General features: G+C 39.0%; 2 protein-coding genes across 4 annotated transcripts in view; one reads left to right on the plus strand and one right to left on the minus strand.

Annotated features, from left to right (window-relative positions):
• The window catches only part of LOC126412650 (RNA-binding protein NOB1), a 62,092-nt gene extending 57,255 nt beyond the window's left edge, over positions 1-4,837 (minus strand). The window contains exons 1-2 of the mRNA XM_050082346.1: positions 4,637-4,837; positions 4,333-4,465 (exon numbers count right to left, since the gene is read on the minus strand). Coding sequence (XP_049938303.1) covers positions 4,333-4,465; positions 4,637-4,711 — 208 coding nt within the window. The 5' untranslated portion in view covers positions 4,712-4,837. The remainder of the gene's footprint in view (positions 1-4,332; positions 4,466-4,636) is intronic.
• Positions 4,838-5,091: 254 nt separating this feature from the next.
• LOC126412803 (RNA-binding protein 33-like) overlaps positions 5,092-15,305 on the plus strand; it is a 236,302-nt gene continuing 226,088 nt past the window's right edge. For all 3 annotated transcript variants that reach the window (XM_050082581.1, XM_050082582.1, XM_050082583.1), the window contains exon 1: positions 5,092-5,401. In XM_050082581.1, the coding sequence (XP_049938538.1) occupies positions 5,388-5,401 (14 nt within the window). In that variant the 5' untranslated portion in view covers positions 5,092-5,387. The remainder of the gene's footprint in view (positions 5,402-15,305) is intronic.

The raw sequence follows: 15,305 nt of genomic DNA on the forward strand, positions 1-15,305 counted from the left end.
AGAGAAAACCCATTGGCACAAAGTGCCAGCTGCCACCAGTGCCACAAGACAAAGACAGTTCTTGGACTAATTAAGTAAACACTTGGAATCAGCCAGCCAACTTCATGATGGATCACATACAGTGTTATCTCACATGACAAAGAATATGATGATGCAGTAGTTGTGTGTTCAACTCCCTTTTGAAAGCAGTCATCCAGATTTAGGCAACCCATGGTTTTGCTAAATCAGTCAAATGTGACCATACTTTCTTTAAATACACCACAGCTGGTTCCCTATTACATCTTTGTCTCAACTGAGCTTCTGCATTGCTTCCAATGACACCAGGGCCCAGAATGTTAATCGAAAAATATGATAGCCTCTATGCTCCACAAAAGTAACACAGCTGTTATTGTACAACCAATACCCTAATTGTCTTTACCTAAATTCCCACAAAATTGTGATAGCTACATATGGTCTTTAACCAAACTGATACCCAGATAACTCAAAATTTAAGAATGGGATGAAGAAGCCATCAAATGACCAGTGCAGTTCAATGAAAAATACACAACTACATTTCCCTAACTGTCATATCACTAAAAAAAGTATCATTTTGCTGTATGAAAAGTAATGAAGATACTTTTTTGACATACTAGCACATGTAGACGTCAAAGCTTTTCCCAGATGTGACACTTCCCAATCTCCATAGAACAGGAATAAAGCACTGGTACTGATAAGCACATTAAATCAGTTGCAGGTAAGGTACATTCAGTTTTACTGCAAATTATAGATCAGTGGTTCCCAATCTTTTCTACATAGTGTCTCCTTTTGCAATCCCAGAATATCTGATGGCTCCCTATATTTATTTCATTTGTTAATGTTTTTTGCTTCTTTGGAAAGACTTTAATTGATGATAATCTGCAATTAAAGGAAGGTTATCAAATGTAGTGTAATACAAAACTGCAGCCAAAACAGAAATTTCTGTGTGTCTTTCTTGAATAACCAATGATACTGTTTTCACCTAAATGACACTTCTCACATCTAACTTTTTTTTATGTGAATGAAAGTCATGATAAGAATTCCAAACATCAATGAGATGACTGAAACAGTTTTCCTTTAAACAGCACCCAAATGTTTGGTTTCAAACTAGTTACAAAGGACATCTAAGGTCACTCTCCACATTCAGGTCATTGTGGTATTTTGTTTTCATAAGACGGGGGGAAGGGGGGGGGGGGGGGGGAAGAGACGGAATAATGACAAGTACCTGTTTACAATCATAAATTACAAGTAACAAAAAGCACAATTTAAGTGAATGAGTGAAATGATGCAATTTTGGAGAGTTAACTGGTCTCATATAGATATGATTTTGTGTATGTAGACTGAAGTGGTGAGTGTGTAAGGAGGAATTTAAAGTAGACTGGGGATGGCAGTGAGAATCTGGATTGAGAAGGGAGGTGTGACAGAGTAGTCCGTGCAGTTGTGTGAACCACTGTGCCATGGTGACTTAGTGGCTAACACACCTGCCCAGTAAGCATGAGACCCGGGATTGGTTCCCAGCCTTGGTACAAATTTTCACTCGCTGCTTCAGTCTATATACCTAAAAACGATTTAAATGTCCAAAATTATTCACAGTTAAGATTCAATTCACAAAAGTTTTGTTCTATAATTCAAGAATTCTTTTACTGGGTAAAAGCAGTTCCATCAGAAATGACTTATGGTTACGTTGAAAGGTATATTTATGTCACTGCTGTTTTAAATCTCGAGGTAGACTGCTGAATAATTTAACTGTTATCTGAGAAACACTTTTCTGATATAAATCTGTTCTAGAATGAGACATGTAGTTTTACCAACACTTCTTGTGGTATGATTATGGAGAGGCCTATTTCGTTGTAGGTTGCTACTTCTATTTAAAATACGTCCAGTTGCAAAAAGGGTACACTGATATATGCAAATGCTTTTCAGCTGATTAACTGCAATCCTTATGTTTCCCCTTACTGTAAGTTGCAGATGGCCCTGACTGCTTTTTTCTACATTGTTAAATTTTGTTTTACTGGGAGTGGGGTCTGAGTTTCCCCAGATGATTAGTCCACATTTAAGTAATGAATGGAAGTACGTATAATAAGCCTCAATCACTGTTGACCTGCTTGCACTTTGATGTAGTGCAAATAGAGCACAACAAACATTTTAAAACTTTGTTTCAAGAGCTTTCACATGAGAGTCTCATTTTAAATTGTTCTTTGCCATATTCCTACAGCTTTAGTTTCCATGAATAATTCCAGTGCCATACTGTGAAGACATGGTATTGTATCAAATTCTTGTGGAAGTGGAGAAGAGTAGAAATTTATAAAGATAGTTTTTTTTTTGATAAACTGAACATTGTAGTGCTACCCATCACATTTGACTGTTGTTATCAAGGTAGAGTACACAATTATTTCGAGCTTATAAAATATGACAACCAAGACATCAATGATTGCAAACAGGAAACCACACAAATAATACAAAAATATTTAACTCCAGAAATAACATGAGATTAATGGGACAACCACAGGAATTATGTGGTTCTGAGCAGGGATAAACTAAATAAATGACTGCTGAGCAGGGATAAACTAAATAAATGACAATCTTAATAATGAGGACATAGCAAAACAGATTCTAACACAAAAATCAAGCAAATAAAATCATCAGTAATCAACAAAGCCACAATAAAAAGACCTGAAAAAAACTGGTAATGGAAATTTCACTTGATCAATATACGAGGGTGAGTCAAATGAAAACCTTAAATATTTTTTTAAATATTATTTAATGTGCAGAAGTGGTACAAAAGCTGTATCACTTTTCAACATAATCTCCCCCACGCTCAAGGCATGTCCTCCAGTGCTTAGAAAGTGCATAAATTCCTTTAGAAAAAAATTCTTTTGGTAGTTCGCGCAACCACTCATGCACTGCGTAGCATCCTCTTCATTAGAATGGAACTTCTTTCCTTCCATTGCGTCTTTGAGTGGTCCAAACATACGGAAATCACTTGTGGCAAGGTCTGGTGAGTATGGTGGATGAGGAAGACACTCAAAATGCAGGTCTGTGATTGTTGCAACTGTTGTACAGGCAGTGTAGAGGCTTGCATTGTCATGTTGCAAAAGGACACCTGCTGACAGCAATCCATGTCGCTTTGATTTGATTGCAGGCCGCAGATGAATTTTTTAGGAGACCTGTGTATGATGTACTGGTGACTGTGGTCTCTCTAGGCATGTAATGCTCCAAAATGACGCCTTTTTTGTCCCAAAAGAGAGTCAGCACAACCTTCCCTGCTGATGGTTCTGTTCGAAATTTCTTTTGTTTTGGTGATGAGGAATGGCACGATTCCTTGCTCGCTCTCTTCATTTCCGGTTGGTGGAAGTGAACCCAGGTTTTGTCCCCAGTAAAGATTCTTGCAAGGAAGCCATCCCCTTCACGTTCAAAGCACCAAAGTAGTTCTTCACAAGCATCAACACGTTGTTCTCTCATTTCAGGAGTCCGCTGCCGTGGCACCCATCTTGCAGACAATTTATGAAACTGGAGCACATCATGCACAATGTGGTGTGCTGACCCACGACTAATCTGTAAAACTGCTGTAATGTCATTCAGTGCTACTCGGCGGTTTTCGTTCACTATGGCTTCAACTGCTGCAATGTTCTGTGGAGTCACAACTCGTTGTGCCTGACCTGGACGAGGAGCATGTCCAATTAAAGTCACATCATTTGCGAACGTCCTACTCCATTCATAGACTTGCTGCTGTGACAAACATGTATCACCGTACTGAACCTTCACTCGTCGATGAATTTCAATAGGTTTCACACCTTCACTATGCAAAAACCAAATAACCGGACACTGTTCTTCAGAAGTGTCCGATTCCACCCGTATTCTTTGACCCATGACGTCACAAATATGGCGGAAACGACCATACACTACGACTCCAATATGGCCCCTATGACGTCATTACGTAAACATGACCACAATACGAAAATACATTGAAAAACCAACACACACGTTCCACAAAAAAACCTAATGAAACTAACGGGGCAAGCGTGGGAAACAGAGGGTTTTTGGCTGGGGACAAAATAAATATAAACAAATTTCGACAAACACCAGCGTACCAAACCACACAAAACGATGAAAAAAAACCGACAACACAAAACTCCCTAAATTCCACTAAACACAATATCCTCTGGAATCGGACACTTCCCTTGACCTATATGGCTCCGCCATATTTGTGACGTCATGGGTCAAAGCAGACGGGTGGAATCAGACGCTTCCGTATTTCCGGAGTACAATATAATCCTGGGTTAATTAATTATAATTAGAGTGCTACACTGTACTTACCAAACTTAACATTTTCAGTGAAAACGTCCTTCACAACCACATTATAGGGCAACACTACCAAGTTTCGCAGTTGGCGTTTATTTGTAATTTCATCAAGTACGTCCTGTACAGTATATACGTTGGTAGCTACGTCCTGGGTGAAGAAGAGAATCATAATCAAAATCTTTAACGTACTGTAAAATCTGCAGGGCAGACTGCGTAACGCAACGTTAATGCACATTGAAAATACTTTTAAAATATTGCTGCCAAATCAATAAAAATTGTCAGCAGCTGTCTTACGACATTAAATTTAAAGTGTGCTTACTTGCAGAGATGAATTTTTTATGAAAGTGTTAGTGTCAGCGACTAAATGTTCAACTTTTTGTTTACCCAAACTCATTTTGCAGAAATGTTGTTATTCAACATACGCTCTCCACTTCGTTAATTGTAAACATGCACTTCGACCATGCTTTAGTCAAACAACACAAACAGATGTCTCTCTTCACTATACCTCTCTCCTAGAGGATCATCTATGGCATACACCATAGATGCTACCTTCGTATTTTTATATTAAGTCTACAAACAAGACATAAATGAAATATTTTCACTCATTCGCAGTTCAGACACTGCAAGAAATCAAATTAGGTGACTATATAGCAAATGCTTTTCGTTAATGTTGTGTGATTTATACTACTGAATATCTTTAAGGTATGTCTCATGATGACCTTTGCATACAAAGACTTTGTTGAGTATCTTCCAAATAGTTTCGGTGGAAGAGAGTGAAGCATTAAATTTGGCCATGTTGAAGTGAATCTGACGGCACTGTTGTCCGTAAATAAACAATCTGCGCGAAGCGAAATTGTGTTGTTCAAGTAAACTAGGCGTTCAAATATTCACTGTTCGTTACAGTGTCGAAGTAAAACGACTTCCTGTTCTTTGTGACTATAAGAGACTGTCTGAGGTCGTTATAGACATTACACAAGAGCTATGTGGCTCATGAAATGAAATATCGTCTTATTAGTTAACGAAGACATTGTGTAAACGTTGGTTCCAGTGTGTGATGTTCCAGCAGTAAAATGTCGGATAACAAGTAATTATGACTTTTTTTTAAAAACTTTTACAGTTTGATTAAATGTTCTTATGTTTGCAGAATTACATACTAGGGTATAACGATTTGCGCATATTTTATATTATTGCCGTCGAAAGCTTTAATTACAGACCGTACCGGAGTGGTAGCGATTCATATTTTGTTACGTTTCTAGACATTTTGTTGTATGTCTACAGGTTTTAGTTACCAGAGACGTGTAACGTATCTGTTAACTGGAGAAAATTATCAACACTCTGTGTATATTCATTTCCTGCTATATAACTGTGTAGTCTATAGGGTTCATTAATTCTCATTTGGTGGCTCAGTGGTCAAGTAGGTTCGATTACCCTTCCCCCACTCCCCCCCCCCCCTCTTCCCCCCCCCCCCCCCAAATAATTATCGATCTGTTTATTCATCCATGGATTTATCACAGTGATGCAGTATTTTTTTCATAGTAGTGAAAAATATATAGTCTAATGCAAATTATAGGTAGCTTACATACAGAATGCACAAGTGTGCCCCTACGAGGATGGGATGGGCTGTTGGCCGTGGCTTGATGACGGAACCATCTTGGTATTGCCTGAAAAGATTTAGGAAAACCTAAATAGGGTGATTGGACAGAGCAAACACTCCATCTTCCCCACTATTAAGGTAGTGTCTAAACAATTGATTTACACACAGTTTGCTTCAGGTAACTTAAAAAATATGGTTTTGCTCTTCGTTGTTGGACACACTAAGGACACCTGCTGGTGACTCTGGGCCATGAACATGCTGCTATGCCGCTGGCACTGACTCCAGTATGTTCAGAAAATTATACCCCATACATGTGTAGATTTCCTCCCCTAAGTCCACATGAAAACTGAGTATGCATCTCCCAATGATGGATAGGATGATGTAAAACTTTTACTAACTGCTGTCTGGGAAATTGAAGACAGCAGTACAGTTGTATTGTGAGTCAGTGTTTGTATGATTTTTAGAGAGAGATTGATGGGTGAAAATAAGTGATCAGTTTTTATTGTCAAAAGTAATAACACATTCTCTCGTAGTCATACACTCGTAGGAGTTGCCAACACCTGGGCATGGGCGCCCCATTGTAAATTTCAGCCGATATTGAACTCAGGAGAATGACGTTATTATCGTGCACTATACGTTTTAACATAAGACATCTTTTTCAAAGTATTACATTATGATCATTTATTGGAATGTGACTGTGTCTTGTAGTTATTCCCTTCATTTTAATTACTACCCTTCAGTCCTCTAAATCATCATTAATTGCGTTGAATGCATTATTTGTGAAGAATGGCTTAGCTGCTTTATTAAACAAATGTATTTCAATAATCTTTTCCATCTCACTTTACAATTATTATACAGTTTTATTTGCAGATGTTTCCTTTCAGTTGTTTTTGATTAGCTTGACCACAGTTTTTAATTATTCTTGTGGCCCTTTTTTGCAGTTTAAAAATTATATTCATGGTTTCTGCCTCTGATCCCCTAAAAAGAATCTCATAGCTAAGAACTGAGTGTGTGTAGGAATGGTACATTATCACAAGACATTGACTTTTACAAACTGATGATAGGATCCTAAGAGCATAACATGCTGATGATATTCTTTTTGGCAACAGAGTTGGTTTCCTTCTTCACACTAAAATGTTTCGTTTTTATGTTAATTTTTAATGTATTACATTTTGCCCAATTATAAACATCCTTGAGGGTTTTGTTTTATTTCTCTGATAGAAGTTTTTGTGTTATCAGCGACTGTGATGTTACTGTCATTGCCAAAGGAATTTTTTCCTCATGTCTTCCATAGTCAGGAAAGCTGTTTGTATGTATTTAGAACAGAATTGGATGCAGTACTCTTCCCTGAGGACCACCTATGTTTATATGTTTCTTGTCTGACAATTGTTTTACCAGAAGTTTATCATCAGCAGATGTATGAACTGCCACTACCTTTTGCATATTTTCCAGGCAATTTTTGGAACCACTTGTTTGCTATTTCTATTACACTAAGTGCTTTTTGCTTGATTCATAGTATTGTATGGTGTCAAAAGGCCTGGACAAGTCTAGCATATGTCTATCACACATTCTTGTCAGTACCTGCAAGTACTACCATTGTGAACTCCGTAAGACATAATGTTGTACTTCCCCATTTCAGAAGCAGAACTGGGGATTACCGAATAGCCCAATCCCACCTGTGTGCTTTGACCTGTGGCATTATAAATGTGGCTGTGACCTGTGTTTCGTGCAATATTCAATAAGGTGACCACAAAATCACTCATTTAACCTGCAAACAAACAAAAGTAATATACCAAATATTTCACACCAGCAATAAAATTAAACTAACGGGCAGCTGCTGGAAGTGGGAAATTTAGGTGGGGACAAACTAAATATGATTACAATAAGAATAAAGTCATCATTCAAAAGCAAATATAATGCACACAAATTGCCCTGTAGTCAACTGAAGAAAACATGTGAAAAATACACCATTGGAATTGAATATTTACTTAACCTAAATAGCTAAAGTGAATCACTTGATCTATATATCTCAAACAATACCAGACACCCCCACAAAGCCACATTTGTAAACAAATATGGCGTCTGGAATCAGCTGGGTGCAAGGTTCGTACAGCAGAAGAGAAGACATAATCGCAAAGTGCAAAGAATGTGGCAGTATACATGTGAAGTGTTACGACAGAAAAAGGAACCTGTGACCACTGGAGGTACTCTAGTTTACTTATTAAAGTTTACCATTAAATATCAGTTTAATTTTTTGTCAAATAGTTATCCAAAACCATATTCTGAAATCGTGTCTTGTTTCTCCACTAGGCAGTGCCACAAGTTCCTCCAAATGTCGTAACACAACATACACACGTATGTAATACTAACTAATGTAAATCCACCCGATGATGGAGGTTTAAACCTTCGAAACGCGTCGTGGAAAAAATAAAACGGTGACTGGTAACAGTAAACTTGTTGTTTCATTTAATGTCAGTAACAGTCACGGTAAAGCCTAACCTAAAAAATGTTCGCATTTAAAGTCATTCTCTGCCTGTTGCTCTCTTGTTGGCTGTGTAACACAAACAGCTGACACACCTTCTTTTGTTCCCATCATACCTCGCAACAAGCACTGACAACACTCCAGCACAAAACATGTAAATACACTATGACCCTGTTCTAGATTTTTACCAAAATTTTTGTTGCAGCATTTTGCACTCCTTTTTGTGTTGAAGACAATCTTAATATGGAGTAGTGAGTGTCATTTTTCCTTCTCTTATTGCTGTTATGTACATCACTGTTCCTTTTTAACTGTAGTGGTTTATTTACAACAAACATTTTGATGGAAGAAATGTACCTCAAGCAGTAGTCAGAATGCCCAACTCCTTAAACAGATGTCTACAAGATGGTCATTGGTGAGCACCACATATTATTCTTACAATCATTTTCGCTCAGTGAAGATGAGCTACCCGAGAACATTATTTCATATGACATTACAGAATGAAAATATGAAAACTTATGACTTTGTCTCCCCCAAGATTTGCAATGATTCTAAGTGAAAATATGGTTGAACTAAGTTCTTTTTAGGAGTTCCAAAATGTGATTTTTCCAATTTAAATTGTCATCGGCATGGACACCTAAGAATTTGGACCTTCCACCCTGTTCAGTATTTCCTCACTATGTGTTACTCATATCATTGGTGCAGTACCCCTGGATGTACAGGACTGACTCTGTGGTGTCTTTTAAAATTGATGGTGAGACCATTCTCAGAAAGCTAGTCCATGATACTTACAAGAAAATTGTTTACCATTTCTTCTGTTTCCATATGTATGCTTGGATTGATTACAATAATAGTGTCATCAGTTGTTGTTGTTGTTGTTGTTGTTGTTGTTGTTGTTGTTGTTGTCGTCGTCGTCGTCTTCAGTCTTGAGACTGGTTTGATGCAGCTCTCCATGCTACTCCATCCTGTGCAAGCTTCTTCATCTCCAAGTACTTACTGCAACCTACATCCTTCTGAATCTGCTTAGTGTATTCATCTCTTGGTCTCCCTCTACGATTTTTACCCTCCACACTGCCCTCCAATGCTAAATTTGCGATCCCTTGATGCCTCAGAACATGTCCTACCAACTGGTGCCTTCTTCTTGTCAAGTTGTGCCACAAACTCCTCTTCTCCCCAATTCTATTAAATACCTCCTCATTAGTTATGTGATCTACCCATCTAATCTTCAGCTTCTTCTGTAGCACCACATTTCGAAAGCTTCTATTCTCCTCTTGTCCAAACTATTTATCGTCCATGTTTCACTTCCATACATGCCTACACTCCGTACACTCATCAGTGTCATCAGTAAAAAGAACTAATTATGCTTTGTTGTATATTAGATAGAACTAATTATGCTTTGTTGTATATTAGATATATGGTGAACAATAGTGGACCAAAGACTGAGGCTTGGGAACCCCATTTGTGATTTCTCCCCAGTCAGAATAATGTTTCCAAACTATATGGTTGAATTACTTCTATAACTTTCTGTATTCTTTTGGTTATATGTGACATTGTTAGTTGGTTGGCTGTACCATCAATCCCACAAAACATCACTTTATCTAGGAGAATACTGTGATTCACACAATCAAATGCCTTAGATGGTTCACAGAAGATACTAACTGGTGCTGTTTTATTATTTATCTGAGTAGAACAACTCTCCTGAAACCCACACTGTGACTTGCGGAAGATATTATTATTGCTAAGGTGAGATACTATTCTTGAACACAGCACCTGCTCAAAAATTTTGGAAAACAATTTCAGCAGTAAAGTAGATTGTTGGTTATTGACATCTGTCTTATCATTTTTCTTAAAGAGCGGTTTAACAATGGCATATTTCAGTTCCTGTGCAAAAATGCCTTGTGTTAATGATGCATTCCATATTCCAGATAAGACCAGGCTTATTTTATGGGAACAAATCTTTAATACTGTGTTTGAAACACCATGAAAACCAGATTAGCTTTTATTTTTGAAAGAATAAATTATTTTCCTAGTTTCAAAATGGGAAGTTGGTGATACATTCATATGCTTGGATTTTATGAGAGTTACCTTTTCTACATGCTGCTGCGATTCTTCTCATGAGCTGTTTGTCAATATGCTTCCTACTATATTTAAGAAATGATTATTAAATACATTTGCTACTTGTGACTCATCATTTATAGCCCATCCATTCAGTTCAATAGTGATGATGTCATGTTCTGTGGCTGGTTGACCTGTCTCTTGTTTCACTACATTTCATATAGCCTAGTCTGTTGTCAGAATTACTGGTTTTAGAAATGATGTGTATTTTTCCTTGACTTTTTAAATAACCTTTCTTAGTTTCTGAGTAGTTTTTGCAGGGTGCTACTACTGCAGGATCCCTGCTTTTACTTGCCAAAAGATCTATTTCCCTTTTTGTTTTACTGGATACTTTAATCCTCTGGTTATCCATGGTTTTTTATGTGGCTGTTTAAGCATTCTTTCGGATTAGCTTATGCGGAAAGCTATTTTCAAGTAACGGTATGACTTTACCATGGAATAGAGCAAATTTTATAATAGTATTTGGTACATTATAAATTTCATCCCAGGTTGTCTCTTGTAAACTGATCTTAAAAAAAAAATTGTCCTGAAATCATTAATTGATCTAACTGATTTCCGCTTAGGAGTTTCGATACCTTAGGGCACTATGATATTTACCCTAACTGACTGTGAATCATGAGTAAGGAGAGCAATTGTTCATCTACATCAGACTCTGCAAGCCACCTAATAGTGTGTGGCAGAGGGTACTTTCAGTGCCACTATCTGATCCCTCCAACCCTGTTCCACTCATGAGTAGTGCGTGGGAAGAATGATTGACGGTAAGCGTCTGTATTGGCTCTAATTTCTCGATTTCCCCCCCCCCCCCCCCCCCCCCCCCTCGTGGTCAATACGCGAGGTGTATGTGGTGGGGAAGTAATGTGTTGTCTCCGGAAAAGTGCTGTCCCGAAATTTTAATAGTAACTCTCTCTGCGATGCACAACGCCTCTCTTGTAATGTCTGCCATTGGAGTTTGTTTAGCATATCCGTAAAGCTCTCTCGCCAGCTAAACGATCCCGTGACGAAATGCGCCTCTCTTCGTTAAATCTTCTCTATCTCCTCTATCAGCCGTACCTGACAAAGATCCTAGATAGATGAACAATACTCAAGCATGAGGCAAACAAGTGCCTTATAGGGCATTTCTTTCATGGATGAGTTACATTGCCTTAAGATTCTTCTGATGGATCTGAGTCTGGTGTCTGCTTTTCCCACTATCTGTTTGATATGGTCATTCTACATCTACATCTACATGATTACTCTGCAATTCACATTTAAGTGCTTGGCATAGGGTTCATCGAACCACAATCATACTATCTCTCTACCATTCCGCTCCCGAACACCTTGCGGGAAAAACGAACACCTAAACCTTTCTGTTCGAGATCTGATTTCTCTTATTTTATTTTGATGATCATTCCTACCTATGTAGGTTGGGCTCAACAAAATATTTTTGCATTCGGAAGAGAAAGTTGGTGACTGAAATTTCGTAAGTAGATCTCGCTGCGACGAAAAACGTCTTTGCTTTAATGACTTCCATCCCAACTCGCATATCGTATCTGCCACACTCTGTCCCCTATTACATGATAATACAAAACGAGCTGCCCTTTTTTGCACCCTTTCGATGTCCTCCGTCAATCCCACCTGGTAAGGATCCCACACCGCACAGCAATATTCTAACAGATGACGAACAAGTGTAGTGTAAGCTGTCTCTTTAGTGGACTTGTTGCATCTTCGAAGTGTCCTGCCAATGAAATGCAACCTTTGGCTCGCCTTCCCCACAATATTATCTATGTGGTCTTTCCAACTGAAGTTGTTCGTAATTTTTAACACCCAGGTACATAGTTGAATTGACAGCCTTGAGAATTATTTATTTATCGAGTAATCGAATTCCAACGGATTTCTTTTGGAACTCATATGGATCACCTCACACTTTTCGTTATTTAGCGTCAACTGCCACCTGCCACACCATACAGGAATCTTTCTAAATCGCTTTGCAACTGATACTGGTCTTCGGATGACCTTACTAGACGGTAAATTACTGCATCATCTGCGAACAACCTAAGAGAACTGCTCAGATTGTCACCCAGGTCATTTATATAGATCAGGAACAGCAGAGGCCCCAGGACGCTTCCCTGAGGAACACCTGATATCACTTCAGTTTTACTTGATGATTTGCCGTCTATTACTACGAACTGCAACCTTCCTGACAGGAAATCACGAATCCAGTCGCACAACTGAGACGATACCCCATAGGCCCGCAGCTTGATTAGAAGTTGCTTGTGTGGAACGGTGTCAAAAGCTTTCCGGAAATCTAGAAATACGGAATCAACTTGAGATCCCCTGTCGATAGCGGCCATTACTTCGTGCGAATAAAGAGCTAGCTGCGTTTCACAAGAACAATGTTTTCTGAAACCGTGCTGATTACGTATCAATAGATCGTTCCCTTCGAGGCGATTCATAATGTTTGAATACAGCATATGCTCCAAAACCCTACTGCAAACCGACGTCAATGATATAGGTCTGTAGTTCGATGGATTACTCCTACTACCCTTCTTAAACCTGCGTAATTTTCCAATCTGTAGGTACAGATCTATCGGTGAGCGAGCGGTTGTATACGATTGCTAAGTAGGGAGCTATTGCATCAGCGTAATCTGAAAGGAACCTAATTGGTATACAATCTGGACCTGAAGACTTGCCCGTACCAAGCGATTTGAGTTGCTTCGCAACCCCTAAGGTATCTACTTCTAAGAAACTCATGCTAGCAGCTGTTCGTGTTTCAAATTCTGGAATATTCCATTCGTCTTCCCTGGTGAAGGAATTTCGGAAAACTGCATTCAATAACTCCGCTTTAGCGGCACAGTCGTCGGTAACAGTACCATCGGCACTGCGCAGCGAAGGTATTGACTGCGTCTTGCCGCTTATGTACTTTACATACAACCAAAATTTCTGCAAATTTTCTACCAAATGTCGAGACAATGTTTCGTTGTGGAACGTATTAAAGGCATCTCACATTGAAGTCCGTGCCAAATTTCGCGTGTCTGTAGATTTTAGCCAATCTTCGGGATTTCGCGTTCTTCTGAACTTCACATACTTTTTCCTTTGCCTCTGCAACAGCGTTCGGACCTGTTTTGTGTACCATGGGGGATCAGTTCCATCTCTTAACAATTTATGAGGTATGAATCTCTCAATTGCTGTTGCTACTATATCTTTGAATTTGAGCCACATCTCATTTACATTTGCATAGTCAGTTCGGAAGGAATGGAGATTGTCTCTTAGGAACGCTTCTAGTGACACTTTATCCGCTTTTTTAAATAAAATTATTTTGCGTTTGTTTCTGATGGATTTGGAAGAAACGGTATTGAGCCTAGCTACAACGACCTTGTGATCACTAATCCCTGTATCAGTCATGATGCTCTCTATTAGCTCTGGATTGTTTGTGGCTAAGAGGTCAAGTGTGTTTTCGCAACCATTTACAATTCGCGTGGGTTCATGGACTAACTGCTCGAAATAATTTTCGGAGAAAATATTTAGGACAATCACGGAAGATGTTTTCTGCCTACCACCAGTTTTGAACAAGTATTCTTGCCAACATATCGAGGGAATGTTGAAGTCCTCACCAACTATAACCATATGAGTGGGGTATTTATTTGTTACGAGACTCAAAGTTTCTCTGAACTGTTCAGCAACTATATCATTGGAGTCTGGGGGTCGATAGAAGGAGCCAATTATTAACTTAGTTCAGCTGTTAAGTATAACCTCCACCCATACCAATTCGCACGGAGTATCTACTTCGACTTCACTACAAGATAAACCACTACTGACAGACACAAACACTCCACCACCAATTCTGCCTAATCTATCTTTCCTGAACACCCTCTGAGACTTCGTAAAAATTTCTGCAGAACTTATTTCAGGCTTTAGCCAGCTTTCTGTACCTATAACGATTCCAGCTTCTGTGCTTTCTATTAGCGCTTGAAGCTCAGGGACTTTCCCAGCACAACTACAACAATTTACAAATACAGTTCCGACTGTTCCTTGATCCAAGCACGTCCTGTATTTGCCACGCACCCTTTGAGATTGCAGCCCACCTCGTACTTTCCCGAGTCCTTCTAACCTAAAAAACTGCCCAGTCAATGCCACACAGCCTCCTCTACCCGTGTAGCCGCCAGCTGAGTGTAGTGAATTCCTGACTCAAAATTACACCTCCTATATGAAATTCACGCAATTTAAGTAAGAATCTACGAAGTAAACACAGAAAAGAAGCTATATACGTATCTTTCTGCGCTGTCGATGTGCACCAACTGGGAGCTCATTCCATTTATGGTTGCTCTGGATAATTATACCTAGATATTTTAGGGCAGAAACTGTCTGCAGTTGTTTGTCATCAGTAGTGTAGCTGTACATTAGTGGATTTCTTTTCCTATGTTTGCGCAATGTGTTAACATTTAATTACATTCACGGTCAACTGCCAGAGTCTGCACCATTCATCAAATTTGTGCAGGTCACTCTGCAGATTCTTACTATCTTCTGGCATTGCTACTTTGGTATAGACAACTGCATCCTTTGCTTTATGTAATTGCACGTCTGCTCCGATACTATGCAAGCTCATATTTTTGTCATTAAATGGCAATGAGGGACAGTGTGAAATGCCATACTGAAATCAAGGAACACGGCATCAACCTGAGCACAAGTGTCCACTGCACTGTGTATCTCATGGAGGAACAGAGTGAGCTTAGTTTCGCAGGATCTCTGTTTGCAGAATTCATGTTGATTTTTATAGAGAAGATGTTCATTTTCCAAGAACGCCCCCCCCCCCCCCCCTTTGGG

Source organism: Schistocerca serialis, chromosome 7 (genome assembly GCF_023864345.2).
Source record: "Schistocerca serialis cubense isolate TAMUIC-IGC-003099 chromosome 7, iqSchSeri2.2, whole genome shotgun sequence".
Lineage (NCBI taxonomy): Eukaryota > Metazoa > Arthropoda > Insecta > Orthoptera > Acrididae > Schistocerca > Schistocerca serialis.